This window comes from Erigeron canadensis, chromosome 2 (genome assembly GCF_010389155.1).
Source record: "Erigeron canadensis isolate Cc75 chromosome 2, C_canadensis_v1, whole genome shotgun sequence".
Taxonomy (NCBI): Eukaryota; Viridiplantae; Streptophyta; class Magnoliopsida; order Asterales; family Asteraceae; genus Erigeron; species Erigeron canadensis.
In genome coordinates, this window is record NC_057762.1 from 5,255,965 (window position 1) to 5,272,380 (window position 16,416).

At 32.7% G+C, this 16,416-nt stretch overlaps 1 protein-coding gene across 1 annotated transcript; it reads right to left on the reverse strand.

Annotated features, from left to right (window-relative positions):
• Positions 1 to 12,755: 12,755 nt before the first annotated feature.
• Positions 12,756 to 13,955, reverse strand: LOC122590071 (leucine-rich repeat extensin-like protein 3). Its single transcript, XM_043762404.1, has 2 exons — positions 13,828 to 13,955; positions 12,756 to 13,078 (listed from the first exon to the last, which is right to left on the reverse strand). Exons 1-2 carry the CDS (start codon positions 13,940 to 13,942, stop codon positions 12,870 to 12,872), a joined length of 324 nt encoding a protein of 107 aa, XP_043618339.1. The 5' UTR covers positions 13,943 to 13,955; the 3' UTR covers positions 12,756 to 12,869.
• Between the last annotated feature and the right edge of the window lie 2,461 nt (positions 13,956 to 16,416).

Genomic DNA, 16,416 nt, shown 5'->3' on the forward strand with positions numbered 1-16,416 from the left:
CCGAGTGACCTGAAGACATCATTACTATCTCAGGATTTCCTGTTGGTTCAAAAGTATGATCAACAGTTGATGATTCGGCTTCACAACCAGAATCCTTTGGGAAATGAAGGTGAATAACTCCGGAGTCACTTAGACTTGCCGTTATGCCTAAGGCATGAAGAGCTGACACAACAGATTGAGCTCGAAGGAACTCAGACTGTCGCACAACTGATCTAGCCACTAAGGCACCTTCGTTCAAAGCTGGCGTGATGTTAGCAATGGAAGGACTTCCAAACAATCCTCGAAAGGGCACAATAGCCGATCTCTCTATGTTTGTTCCGGCAACATCACCTAGATGTGCGTATGGGATCACAAAAGGTGCAATATGTGTCCTAATTTGGGTTCTAGACGAGAGTGCAGAAATGAAGTTCAAGAGAGGAGCATGTGTCTCTTGTTGTTTAACATTCACAATCTCAGAAGGAGAATGGAATGGAGTACGTGGATTTTGCTCGTGCAATGATGAGACGTCAGTCTGTTGAGAGACTTCCGAATGGCGTGCGGAGGTTTGACTTTGCAAGAGTTGGGAGCTCTCGTCTTCTAACCTAGGTCGAACCCGGCGTTTATAAATATTTTGCACTAAGCGGAGGCCAACGTTTTCTTTTTCCTTTCTCCTAGCCCGGACCTCTCAACCTCTCAGGTATTTTCAACTCCTCCCTCATTTCCTCCTTGTCCCTCCGGAATATCCATTACATCATCAGCAAATTTATTTACAGTTTCATCATCAGAGTCAGTTTCATTTGAGTCATGTGCATCTTCAATTCTTGATCTCTTAAGGTTTTTTCGAATATTGACAGGAATTGATTTTCTTCGATTTTGAAAATATGTTGGTGTTGGTGATAATGGAAGTGAAGAAGATGAAGGAATTTGTGAGATGATAGTTTGAGATTGCGATGGTTCCATGGTTGGTGGAATTGGAGAATTGAATTCAGGAAGTGGTGAGGATTGATGAATAGGCATTTGAGGTGATTTTGGTGTTGATGGTGATGATGATGAAGTTGATGAATGTTGAGGTGACGGTGTTTTTGGTGAAGCAGAAGATCTCAAAGAAGATGTTTTCGGAGGTGGAGATCTAATTGGTTTCAGAGACCCAACAATTGACACTGTCTCCTCAGAAGATGCATGTGAAGAAGGTTCAATAGGAACTTTTTCTTTTCTTTTCTTTAACGAACTCCCCTTCTTCTTCTTTTGAAGTACTTTATTGCTTAACTTCAACTCAAACTTTTGCTTTTTCATCAATTTTCTTTTCTTTGGCTCAATAGAACTGGATACACCCTCACTCTCTTTTCTTTTTCTCTTAGACCCCTCACTTGGTGTCCTATGCACAACTTGGGCAGGAACCGGGAGGCTTTCCGGTCCCAGAGTTGTTCTAATCCAGTCTATATAAGCCTGATAATTAGCATGGTTCTCAGAAACTAAATCCAACAAGTGTGATGGAATTAGATAAGTGTAGTTTGCCAGGCCGGAATCTCTGACATACTTATATTGTTGAAGCTGTACTTTTGTTGCATTGAGAAGTCTTGGGATGCTTTTCTCTTTTCTGACTGCTCCTTGAACAATAACTGTCAAAAACCTTATGAAAGATATATACTTCTTGGGAGCGGATACCTTACCATTGACAACTATTATAAGCTGGTCCCATAGAAGTTGAGCAACATCGTAATGTCGATCAAAGACGACTCCATAGAAAATGTACAACATGTGTTGAGTCAAGTCGTCCATCCCTCGGTTGTATGGTGTAAAACAATTGCTTAGGATGGAGTAAACATAATACCAAATCTTGGGTAGATTCTTCAATTGGAAGTCTTTGGTCTTGGTAAGAGGACCTTCATACCCAAGTGATATCAAAGCAGCGAACATGATATCATTTGACTCAAACTCATCAAAGTTATTATGACCATTAGAATCAGCTTCTGGAAATCTCAGACGACTTCTGAAATCATCTAGGTTGAACTCAAATTCATATACTCTATCTCCAGAAGTAAGTTCATACTGAAAGAAACCTTGTCGGCGAAGTTCAGGAGATTTATGCTTTGGCTTTGTTCTCGAACTTGAAGGATCTTGTGGTTGAACAAATCTGATGGTTCTCCACATTTGAAACAAATATGTTTTAGCTAACTTTCTTTCAACACTAAGAGCATAAGATAGAGGATGGTTGTGAAGAATTCGTGGGACAATGGGAAATCCTGGAGCATTGAATGGATCTGAGAGAGCTCTGTTGTTTCTCATATTAGATGAGTTGCCGACAACAAGGGTTTCTTCAATTGTTTCATTTAGAGCAATCTCTTCATCTTGATGGATTTCTTCTTGGTGATCCATTTATATTTTTGATTTTCTGATTTATGACATAAAATGTTAACACACACAGAAATCAATGTTTGAAAAGCAAATAACAAGATTCATACAAATTATTTATATAAAATTCAAAGAGGTTCACAAAGGCGATCAACTCAGTGTGCTTTATACAAATAATTTGATATGAAAAAATAAACATAGAATAGTCAGATATATATTTTCATAGATAATCATAGTAAGGAAGTACACAAAGGCGTTCAATTCCTTATACTTTCAAATATGGAAATATAGATATAACTTTGAAAATAAGATATAATCATATAAGTACAATTTATAAGAAAATAGCAAGGAAGTACACAAAGGCGTTCAATTCCTCATATTTCACATATTTTGCAATTATATGACTATACAAAACACTTTGTCATACCACACAAGACAAATTAGGGTGTAGAAAAAAAAATAGGGTTTTTGAAAAAAAATTAGGGTTTCAAGGAAAAAATGATTAAAAACTTGAAAATTTTTCTAAGTATGGAAAATGTGAAATAGGTACGAGATCATCCTGAGATTTGACTCAGATTTGATAACCAAATGGTTTTGAACAGATCATCTGACTCTTTTGCAGAAATGATTAAGTAGTACACAGACAGATGGGACGATCTTGAATGAGATCGTCTTAACAATTTGAAGAGAATGTTAAGAATGGAAAGATCAGTGGGACGATCTAGTTAAGATCGTCTCAAGGTTTATGAGGTGAAAAAGATTTAAGTCTTGAAAGAAGAGATGAGACGATCTTGAGGAGATCGTCTCATTTTTATGCTTTGGAAAATGGTTAAGTATGGAAAAAGGAAAAATGGGACGATCTTAATGAGATCGTCTTGGAAACCTTTATTGAAAATCCCTTTTTGAAGTGAAGGAAGATAAGACGATCTTGTTGAGATCGTTTTTGGAAAACAAGTGTCAAAAAGAAACACTTCACTTCATTTTGGAAAATTTCTAACACTTAGAAATATAAGTTGAAATTATGTCAATTTCTGGGAAAAATTGAGCATAGTTTCCCCTTATATTTGAAAGAATTAGTTTTGAGCAAAACCGATTTCACAAGAAATCTGTTACCCATTCATTTGATTTTCAACCAAATCAACAACCACACAGCGTATCAGACCCTAAGACGATCCTGACAAGATCGTCTTGGTCTTGGTCTCAGGGGTTTAACAAGTAAAACATGTAAGAGGAAGTAAGACGGTCTTGACAAGATCGTCTCATTTCCAAGTCGTTTTGGAACCAAGACGATCTTATCGAGATCAAGATCGTCTTAGAACCAACCCTTACTCAAAATAGGAGGATTTTGCCTAGATCGTTTTAATTCCAAGCAGTTCAAACACATACACAAATACCACAAAATGATTTTTATTAACAGCAAATATACTACAAAAACATTTCACCACCACAAAACACAAAAAATTAACAAAAACAACCTAGAACGAATTAAGATCGTTCTAGGTCATCTTCAACAATGGAACAGGGAGGGTTATTTTTGAATTTTCAAAAACACAATTTCAAGCATTTTAATATGTAAAAATCATATACATATAGCCTAATCATGCTTCTAAATCATATTATATTCACAGAAACATCACCAGTTGCAAGAATTTCGAGCAAATTGAATAAATAAGATCTACTAAAAAGGTTCGAAATCTTACTTGAAGATGAAACTTTCAGACGATGATTCTATTGAATGAAATGATCTAGTTGAAAAATGGTACACAACCCTGGTTTTGATCTTATTATTACTTCGAAATGGTTTTGAATGATTTGTGAGTGAGAGAGAGTAATCGAGTGGAAGTTTTACGGGAAAAAGGAAAATGGAGGATAAAAGAAAATCATTAGATTCTCCCTCCAACTTGTATAGGAAATGGATCGGGTGTAGTTTGACTGGGTTTGACCCGGTTTGAAAAGTTATTGGGCTTGGTTTTGGTATTAAACCGGGCTCTTTTGATTTTTCTGAAAATTTTGGGCTAAAAGACTTAAACACAATACCACAAATAACATAACAAATACACAAACAGTTAACCAAACTAACTCTAACTAATTTTTATGGATTTTGCATTTTTCAATTTTTAAATGTTTTTCTAATTAATAATGAGTTTCTTATCAAATAGTGCAAATACACAAACTTACCCTAGATTCATGAATTATCTTTTTTCTCTCCCTCAAACATTGCATGGTATTTAAGCACATTGCACATAAACATATCATGAATGTTTGACAGATAATGAATGAAGAGGAAAGAGATGAAGGATTTGTACAGAACATTCAGAGGCAAGAAAGTGCATTGGTAATGAGCACTTATTCGATATTGTTTCTTTGAAAAGAAACTCATTCCAGGATCATGTGTTGAGAAGCATCCATGATTAGAATGCTAACCACAGACCTTTATTACCTACAAATTAGAAATTAAGTCTTTTTAGGTACCCACTTTTGAATGGGTCCTTTTGGGTTAGAGGAAACATTCAAGGTATACAAATGGGGTTTTTGAACAAGCTGTTTATTCTTAAAATTCATCACAATCCCCTTAAAATCAACAATCAATGGTTTGGAAATCACAGCAGAAGATTTAGAATTTATTACAGACCATGGGTTAGCTGTCCAACTTCTCCTAACTGGTGATTTAGCAGACACTTGTGTTTTAGCATTTTGATTGTTGGTTTTCTCGGAAGATTTGATGTTCTGTTTCTTTGGGTTTCCAACAGTGAACCAACCATACTGATCTCTATATCTGGTTTTACCATTAGATGTATCTGTGATTAGAAAATCTTTGCTAGACTTTGACATCTTAGGTAAAGAACTAGATTGTGATTCAGCTTTAGGATCAATGGTTCTAGATATAGATGAAGAATTAACCTTGTTCTTTGAGGTATTTGAAATGGGCTTCTTACTTTTGACAGCTGGTGCATGCTGACCTTTGGGTGAATAAAATGAAGTTGGAGCAATCTTAGACTTAGATTCCTTCTTTGTTTCAATTTTAGGCCTTTTTGGTGAAAGTTTTGCAAGTTCTTTCTCTACTTCAGGTGCAAAAACATGTTCAGTTTCCAAAAACTTATCAAGTTCTTTAACAAAAAAATCTGGAAAAGAAAATGGTGAAACTTTTTGTTGAACTTTGGGTTTGGAAACAGTTTTGTTTGTTATCTTTTCAATCAATACTTTTGCTTTAGCCATAAGATCTCTAGGAATCTCAACCTTGTGCTCTAGATTCACTTTATTTTGGTCAGTTGGGGTGATCACAGGAGAATCAAAAGAAAGTATCTTTTTCACAGATGAATTATTCTTGGCTTTCAAAGCTTGAATTCTTTCTTCAATTTGGAGAAATGATGAGAACATTGAAGAAGACATATCTTGAATCTTTTAAGAAGAGATTCTTTCACCCTGCACAGCTTTGTTAGAAATCTCACACTCTTTGGACTGAGTGGAGCAATCAGGAGAATTAAAAACATGCAGCATTTGAACAGGGGTGGTCTCACTTACCTTTGGAGTATGATCTTGAGTTTTCAAATGTTCAATGACCTTTTGTTGAGACTCAATTTTTTGTTTTAAACCTTCAATTTCTTTTTCCAATATGGTAGTTGGAATATAAGTCCTTGTTGAAACTGGTTTTAGACAATCTTTTTGAGAATCATTTTCAGGAATTGAAATGTTGTCTATTTCTTCTAACTCATAGATGGTTCTTTTATGAGTTTTCTTATATGTATCATTTAGAGCAACATAATCAATACTAATTTGATTTGTTTGTGGTCTTTCAACATCATCTGACTCAAAATCATTCTCAGATGGTCTAACAAAAGTTTGAATCATGCCAAGTCTCAGAAGGTTTTCATCATACAAAGGACCAAGGTCTTCTGTTTGAGCTTTTGCCAAGTGTGCTGGATTCTCATATCCCAACCCAAGCAGAAGTTCTGATCTATCTATCTTTGACTTGTTGTAAAAAGCAGTGAAATCTAGAAGAGGATTCCGTTCAATTTTATAGATTTTCTCTTGGTAAAACAAGATATTTGCTTTCAAATCCTCAATTTGCTTTTTAAGAGTTTCAATTTCAACTCCTTTGAGAAAACAAGTACTGTTTAGATCAGAAATTTGTCGTTCATGTTTTTCACAGTTGGGTTTAAAATCTTTCATTTTATTTGTGAGAAACTCAACATCAGCTTGTCTTGCATTTGCTCTTATCCACTCATTGGTTTTCTCAAGCTTTAAAGTCTCAATGGTTTGCTTGAGTGAATGGACTGTCTCTTCAAGGTCTTGACATTTATTAGTTAAGTGAGCATTGGGGGAAACAACTTGAGAACTGGTACTTGACAAATGCATTTCTTTCAGAGAATCATAATTCACTTTGAGAGCTTCATGAGCTATTGAGAGTTCAGAAAAATTTTCATTCATTTTATCAAACTCTTGTTTAGCCAATTTCAAATTATTTTTCAAAGTAAGGTTTTGCTTTGTCAAAGTATCAGCAGTTGTTTGGACAGACAAGAAATCATCTTTAGAAATGAAATCTACCACACTTGGTTTTGCTTGTGAGGTAGTTTGTGAAGAACTGGATGTTGAAGTCATCAAGCAGTTGACATCTTCAGAAGCAACAAACTTTGGTAATTCATCCCATATCTCTTTGGCATTATGATCATGATTGATAAAAGAAAAAATTTCATCAGAAAGAGATTGATAGAGATAGGATTTGGCTTGCTTGTCAGCTTGACTTCTTGCTTTTTGAGCATCAGTGAGTTGGTCATTGGTAAGGAGAATTCCAAGGGGATGTTTGAACTGAACTGGACCATCAAGAATTGATTGTTTAATAAAGACACCATTTGATTTTGTGTCTAGAAAATCCATGAATTCATTTTGCCATTGAACAAATGAAGTTTTGTGAAGAATTGGAGGTCTGATTGTTGACATTAATGGATCAATGTTGGTTGTTGTCATTGAAATGAATGAACAATGAATTGGAGTTAGAATTTGTTGGTTTTGGATTTTGGAAGACAAAACGATCTAAAAGAGATCGTCTTGATGAAAGGAAGCTAGGAGGATCTTGAAAGAGATCGTCCTAGAAAAAGACTTGAAAAAAAATTCTAAGTATGGAAGGCAGGAACGTAAGATGGTCTTGAAAGAGATCGTCTTAGACAAGAAAATAAGACGGTCTTAAAGAGATCATCTTAGAACACTTTGAGTAAAAATATTCTAAGTATCAAAAATTTTGGAATTTTGGACAGAATTTGGTTAGGATTCAGGAAAGTTGAGCAAAACCAATCTCAAAGAGATCAGTTACCCAGGAAGTGTGTGATTCCCAATCACAACAACTTCGAAACAACAAATCACAACACACAGTTCACACAGAACCAACAGATGCTAGGACGATCTTGATGAGATCGTCTTAACACCTCAAGCCAAAGAAGATCGTCTTAGACACAATGAATCAAAACGATCTAAATTAAGATCGTTTCAAGGTATTTTTCTCAGGAACACAGAAAACGACAAAATAGTCGTGCAGAATCACTAAAATTCCAATTTCACTCTTGTTTGTGAGAGTTAGAACTTGATTCAAAAGCGAAAATGCTCATAATCTAATCGCGCACAACCCTAGAAACAAATTTATAGCTCAAATCAACTCAAATTCAAACCCAAACTTTTGACGGTTTTTCCACAATTTCGGAATTTGATGAATATGTTGAATTAGATTATGAAATTTAACAGGATGTTTTCTGAGGTGATTTAGAATGGAATTGTAAACAAAAACAGAAGAATTGAGTGGAAATTGGTGTAGAATTGATGAAACACAGAGATGAAAGTTTTGAACACGAAATTTGAATAATTGAACAAAATCAACACGATTCTGTGTAGTATTTGATCTGGATCTTCAACAGATTGTTGTTTTGCTCTGATACCAAATGATAAATGTAGAAAAGTTTGTGTTACGGTGCGGAAGTTAGGTGTTCATCAATGGAGGTTAGTGTGTGTTTGTGTGTGTTCTTGAAAGAGAAGGATGTGTGTGTGTTTTGATTCAATCCTTGAAATGTTAATCTGTTACTGAAAAGTTATTAAAGGTATTCAAAGATTACAAGTAATAAAGGATTGAGGGGTATTTATACCACATGGAAAACTTACAAAAGCTCCCCCTCAACCTTATAATTGTTACACAAATGTTCATAAACTAAATTACAACTAAGCACTATTTTGAATCTCTAACAATTTTCTTCCTAATTCTTCAAAAATCAAAGCTTAATTCCTTCAAATTAAAGAATAGAAATCACAATAATCATCACCATCAAATAATCTTCATTCAAGAATTGAAAAGTTAGGGTTGGTGGGTTTGGTGTGGTGGCCGAAATTCTAGAGGAAGAAAGGAAGAATATAAGTGTGATTATGATTGTTTTCAAGTGTGTTTATCCTAATTAATCAAATCCTTCAACAATAGTCCCACATTGAAAAAGAATAAACTCTAAGTATACCGGAACCGGTTCCACAACCGCAACCGGTTCCGGTTCCTCAAGAACCGCCGGTTCGGGACCGGTTCCACTTTTGGATCCAAAAATCGGTTCCTTACCGGTTCCAATCGGTTCCCAACTGAAAAAAAACGGGAAAAACCAAAAAAACATGGTCGAACGCTGACTGGAACCGGTTCCGGTTCCGATCTAATGCCCACCTCTACATGTATATAAGGTTGTGGGCTACTCCCTCTATCACCATATGGTTTTAGAGTGGAACCCCATTGGGCTTATATTGGACTTGATGAGTTGGGAATTTAATTCCTACAAAGCTCATGGCTTCAATTTCTTCTTTTATCTAAGTCCCTGTAATGTATTACAGATATGAGTTTCACAGTTAGTGTCATAAACCCATGAATTATGCTTAGAAAATGAATATAATTCAATTGTGAAGATGCCTGAAGATTTGGCTAAACCAGCTTGCTTCTTCTTCTCGTTCAACTCAGCTAGATGCTTAGGACAATTCTTCTTCCAGTGTCCCACTTTAGCACAGTGATGACAAGTCTGGTCCTTGGTCGGATGCTTCTTTTTCGCCGGAGTGGTCTTTTTAGGTTTGGGAACATAAGCAATTTGCTTACCCTTACCAACATTTTTGTCTTTAGCTTTCGGTTGTTTTTTTACTGAACCTTTCCCCCTTTGATCATAAGAACTTGGGGTGTCACAGATTTCTTGGTAAGGCTTTTCTCATACTCAACTAACATGGCATGAAGTTTAGCTATCGTTTTGCTCAGGCTGTGCATATTGTAGTTGCGCACAAAACCCTCAAAGTCCTTTGCAAGGGACTTAAGGATCATGCCTACAGCAATAGGTATAGGATACGAATAGTTTAACCTTTCTAAGTGCTCAAAGTAACTCTTCATTTTGAGTACATGAGCGCTAGCGATTTCTCATACTCATGCTTGCAATCATGGAGTGACTCAATTAGCTCAAATAATTCAATTCCAACTTGTTTTTCATACATAGACTTGAGTTCTCTGATCATATCATACGTATTGTACAATTCAAATTGCTTTTGAAGCTCGAGAGTCATGCTACCTAGCATCAAACAAGCAACCTCATTATGTCTATCGTACTGAGCATTGTATGCTTCCAATTGTGCTACAGTGGCAGTAGCAGCATCTGGAAGAGCGACCATCTGATTTTCTAGAACAACGGTTTTCTTCTCAACTCTTAGGACGATCCTCAGCTGACGATACCATTAATTGAAGTTAGTTCCAGAAAGCTTTTCTCTTTCTAGCATCGACCTGAAAGTTGATTGGTGTATGTTTTGTGAAGGATTTGTTGCCATCTACAAAACAAATTTAAGTTCAAAAATCAGTACTTTCGTTGGTAAATCCTTTAAGAAATATAATTACCCAATGTTAAATCATTTAACATTTACTTTCATTAAGCCTAGGATCCAATTGGCATACCATCATTTCATTAAGTTGATCTGCTAGAAATGATGTACTCAAAAGGTAAGTGACCATCAGTAATTACATTACAAGTAGTACAATTCGTAGATTTTATGGGACTTACAAAAGACACTTGAATAGGGGCATCAAGTGATTTGTAATCATGTCTTGTCCCATCTTATGCCACGGGTCAAGGTCTTACCACTTAACTCGTTTTAAGTCGCCCAATTAAGAACTATAAATAGTCTACCATACTTTTTGCAAAAAAATTACCTAAGATAATTTTGTAAAAAGATTCAAGATAATTTTTTGACCAAAGATTTGTAAGTGAAGTCAGGTGTTTAGGATCTTAAAATAAAAAAAGGTTTTTACTAATGAAAATAGTATGAAAAAAGAGTTTTGATGAGGAAACCTTTAACAAAGACCTTAAAAAGACGTTTTAAAGAAGATATGACAAAAGCAACGAAGATTAAAGCAAAAAAGACTAAAGATCTAGACTATGATCCCTAAATAAACGATTTTATAGCAATAACACTTGTGAAAATGATTTTAATGCATAAAGTGGAAATAAAAAAAGTGTTTTATTGTCAACAAATCAGTAAGTTTAAGATAAACTTTTCACAAACAATTGAATACATGCACAAGTTAAAAAATTTGCAAAAAACGTTAATTAACTACTAAAAACGTTTTATAAATGCAAAATAAGGCAAATAAAAGATGAAGACAATGAACACAGAGCATTTTTATGAGGAAAAACCATTAATCCATTTGGATTGCCGGTATAAAAATCTCGGGATGAAGCAATTGCTCATGCCTTTGTTGCCGGCACAAGTGATCGTTCTAAGTGATAAATTTGGGGTTGAATGTTGGTGTGAACGAATTATGAGTTTAAACTTGAGTTTAAACTATACTTTAATTTTTGTAACATATCAAATTATTATCAAAGATTTTATTTTTAAAATATACAACTTTTAGATGCATAGACATCAAGTTTTAAACTTGAGTTTAAACCATACTAATAAACTTTTAGATTTATAGATATATATATCAAAAATTAAACCTTATTTTTTTTATCTGATTATTTAATTTTAATATCCATGAAGATAATATCTAATAATATTGTTATAAAAGTTATATTAAGTAAACCAAAAAAGGTTTTTAGAATTGTATCTTAAAAAGATTATTTGGTTATAGTGTTTGCATAACACTTCTAAAAAAGTATTTAGTAAAAAAATTATTATCTGATCTTTAAACAAAATGCAATTAATAATATTATTATAAAAGTTTCATTTGGGTAAATTAAACAGGTATTTGGGATTTCATCTTAAAAATAATGATTATTGTGTTTGTATAATGCAAATAATGAAAAAATTTGTGTGGGAAAAAAATTTGATATGTTACAAAAATTATATAAAACATTATTTTTATTTATATTTATTAAGATGATCCTATAAAATAGAATAGAAGATTGTTATGAAATTGCAATGTATTCAAATGATATAAGACAATTGTGTATAATTTAAATAAATAAAGTTATATTATATTAAGTAAAAGAACTGATGTTGTGTTTACATAACAAACTTAATAAATTAAAATTTAGATAATATAAATGGTAAAACTAAATGACAAATATATATAATTCACGTAGGAAGTAAGTTTATAATTAAGTAGTTACTTATTATTATTCTTTTTCAAGGTACACGTATTATTAACAAAGCTTCTATATTTAAACTTATAATTATTAAATAAATGTTAAATGTATAAAGTAAAAGGACTAATCTTGTTATTTTTTCAAAAATAAATTTATAAATAACATCATTATTTTGATCTAAAGGTTATAATTAAAAGTTTAAACTAATCTAATGGTCCTTGTTTCTCTCTACAAGAATTTTTTTAAATTATTTTTTGGAATGAGTTTTTCACTAAAAAAAATTAAAATATAGTTTAAAAATGAAAAATAAAGGAAATTTTTTTAATAATATTATACACACAAATTTTATTAATGTTTAATTGATTTTCATACTTTTTTTTGTTTTGTTATAAAATTTTATATACATCATACACGGTAGATTAAATAACAACATTAAGTTATTAAATTTTTTAATGGGGTGTTTAATGTTGCGTTTACAAAACAGATTTTGCGATTTTAAAATAAATTTTGCGTTTTGAAAAAAGATGTACGTGCTTTTTCAAGACAAATAATCACTTTTTCATCTAAATACTTTTTTAGATTATTTATATTTTGCAAACGTAATAATCAAAATAATTACTTCAAAACGTAATCCGAAACACCATCTACTTAAGTTTAATAATACTCCCAATCTATACATCATCAAAATCTAAATTAACATATACATATTTTTATTTTTTATTTTTTAAATTTATATATATACATATGGATTTGATTTTTTCTTTCTTTTATTTTTCTTCATCTTTGTAAATTAGAAACGCATAGTAACATTTGCCCGAGAGTACAAGTTAGAAAAACTCTTTCTAAACTTACAAATTGAAGAAAATATAATATCTTATTAAACTTGTGTTCGTACAAAGATAAAGTCCATTGATAATAGCGTTTAGTTTCTTCATTAAAGAAATGTAATCCAAATGAGGAAAAATTATATCATATTCTCGGCGGAGGAGCATACTTGCCCTTCGAAGGTCGCTTATACACTCGTGTGGTCGTAGATCGTGGTGGTGGTGGTGGCGGCGGCGGCGGCGGATGACGAGATGGTGGTTTTGGCTTAGGATGTGGATTCTCATTTGGCTTAGGTGGCGGTGGCCGGCGTGCTACCCTTCTTAGCATTCTTTCTTTACCGGAAAATAAAGTCTCTGTAAATATATATTGTTTTTAAAGTTAACAGAATGACATTGACTATTGGATCATGATAAAAATGATACACGAAAATCCATTGAGGACAAATATATACACTGATGTATGAAAATTTTCATGATTCATAATGGTTTTAATTAAAGAAATAAAATATTTTAATTATTTTCCTACCAAACCAAAACCATTGAATAAAAATATAACAGACCTCTAGAGGAATGTATAGCCATAAATATTAACCGAGGTTGATACCTAAACTAATACTATATATGAATTAACGGGTTCAATATATCATTGGCAGCGAAAGTTGAACATAATTACTGAAGGGGTAAAAAAAATTTAAATTCTGTTTTTTAAATATGATATTTGGGTCTTTAATTTTTGAGGAAGTAAATACACATGATTTCTTTTCTTTTTAACCTCAAATATTATATAACCCCTAATTTACATCCAAAATCCTGAAGGGACCTTCCGGTCCTACTGATCTTCCGCCACAATACACCGGGCCATATCATATACAGTATATAGTATACATTTATATTTTATAAATATATATATATATATATATATATATATATATATATTGTTTCGTTGAGTCATGTTGAATCAAGTAAATCAATTGACTCGGAATACTCTGAACAGGTGCAAAACTATCAAAATCTGAACAATGTACAAAGCAATTATCTTAATTAGATCCTTTACGTATTAATCTAAACATCATCTATAAAAGCAAATGGATCAATATGATTACCTGCAGGGTGTAGTTCAAATGAAGCTGAATCTGCTGCTTGAAAAACATGATGTAAAATAAGAATCAGAAGCAGAAGCAATATAGTTTCTTTTTTTGCAAAAGAAGTCATCTTCATGGGAATTGCTGGGTCATGTTCCTTGTACTAATATTTATTCAAAATGCATGGTCCATTTATAACAAGATAATTAAATTCTTGTGGGGGCAGTACTACACTATTACTACACGGCCCTGGAAATTTCAATGCAATTACTATCATTTCATTTGGTACATAAACATTCAAAGTCAAAATTATGTTACTATAAGATAATAAACATTAATTAGCTATCAAGTGTCCACAAAGTCCACGTTTGGTAGAGATAAGACCCAGATGCGATATTGGGACCATACAAATTGATAGATTTATCACCATTGTTCATTACATACCTGTATAATTACATGCTATAAAATATGTAGTGTATGATAAGTTTAGCAATTTGCGTAACTATTCTCCTGATGAAATCCTATAAAATAAGTAGAACTGTTTTGGTGATGAAGTTGACAATTTTGACTAGAACTTTTTGTCTATTAGCGGCCTAGCATACTAAAGTTAGAAAGTGCAGTTACCCATTTAGAAATATGAACTGGTTGAGTTACAAATATAGAAGTTGCAATTATCAACAAAATACGGGTTGATACATATATTTGCATTGTTCAAAAAGAGAGAAATACCAACCGAAGTTGCAAATCCAGTCTTTTCCATGTTGTTTTCTGTTTTTGATATTGTCCACAAGGTTATTTATATGACTTCTTATTTATATGGGTTAGCCCAAATCCTATGTCCCAAAGTGTCCACAAGTTTATTTAAAATTGAGCCATAATTAACATCTTTCTAACAGCCTAAAACTACAAAACTTTAAATACCGGGCCCATTTCTTTTTTAATCATTAAGTGCTGAGTGTATTAAGTGGTTGAATGCATTAAGAATTTCTGTATGTATTAAATAAAATATAAGTAATCGCCGGTTATTTTGTTTATTAAGCAAAAAAAAAAAATGAAATTTGACTGAATGATTAAGTTATTAACTATTAAATTTATTAAGTAAACATGCAATAGGGCCTAAAAAGCCTATAGTTTATATTGACAAATTATATGGTATCAAGATCAAAAAAGGTTATATATTTCTCTAACTTTTTTTCATATAATCTATCAAATCTTATTTTAGGGGCGTATTCTTCTTTCCATAGGCCTAATTTTTCTTTGTCAAAAGGGCCCTCCCTGACGTGTACCCTTACTTGATTTATTCGGTCATGCAATACTTATTAAAGACAAAGAAAATGCATTTCGACCCCGATGTAGTTCTCACCCTGTCAATGCAGATAAGAACGGTTTCTTGCGGCACTTTTTGAGGTTTCAGGCCTTGTTTAGCGACAGTGGTTCACATTATTTTTCTCGGGGTTTATATTTTTTCTTATAAAAAGTATAGTTTTTCCAAGTTTGAACGTGTCAAATTGTCTTGAAAGTTGGAACACAAAAGTACAAAGATGGTGAGGACCATAAAAGATTGAGAGGGACACTCAATATCAACCCGTAATACAAAGTTTAAACTCACCATACTAGTAACACTCAATCCTTTATACCTAAAGATGATCCATCTATCGTCTTTCATCGTCTTTCACTGGTTCTTATAATTCCTATGGTTCTTATATTTATCAAATAATAACCCCTAATTGTTGATCTAAAAACTAAGCAACATATATTAATATATTTAAGTAATAACCATGAAAAAGTTTGAATGAATTCCATATGGTTTTTATATTTATCAAAAAAAAGTTTTTACAAATAAAGTGCAATTTATCAAATAAACATGTTAATTCACAAAATCAAAACTTGTATAGAGGGCTTACTTTAACTAATAACTTTAGGTTATAATGAATAATATAAAACAATTTTTTTTTTCTTTTCGGTCAATCGATAAAAACAAAAGAAAAAAACAAACAAACAAATACATATTTATTTCTTTTCCTTTAATCAAACCAACCCATCAAAACCCTCAAAACCCCCTCAAATTTAGGACTTTGTAACTAATATATCACATAGTAGACTCTCATACCACTGTTAGAATTTATAACAATTATCATATACAAATAATCACGAGTACGTAGCGGAATATATATGTAATATAGAGTAATAATTAACAAAGAAAAGTGAATGTGTACATTTTAGCTTTGCTTCCAATAATCAAATAATAATAATAACAATTATTAGGGTTTAAAGTAAAACCCCTCTAGTTACGATCGCACACTTGACACCACTACGTATATATGTTAGTACCCGATCACGAACTCACAACCCTTTGTGTATACCCTTGTAGTCGAAATAAGCAAAACCCAAAACCCTTTTGTTTTGTTGAAATCAACCGGGTGAGTGGACGACTCCTAGTTGCGCAACCCTCTAACTATAGGTCTCCCCTTTCGGAGTTAATAGTAGTGTACCGAAGTGAAACAGTTTGACAGAACTTAAGCTCATCATATAACTTATAGCACATTGAACATACAATATATCCCATATCAAAATGATTCTTTCAAGAATCATTTCATATATAGAAAGCGA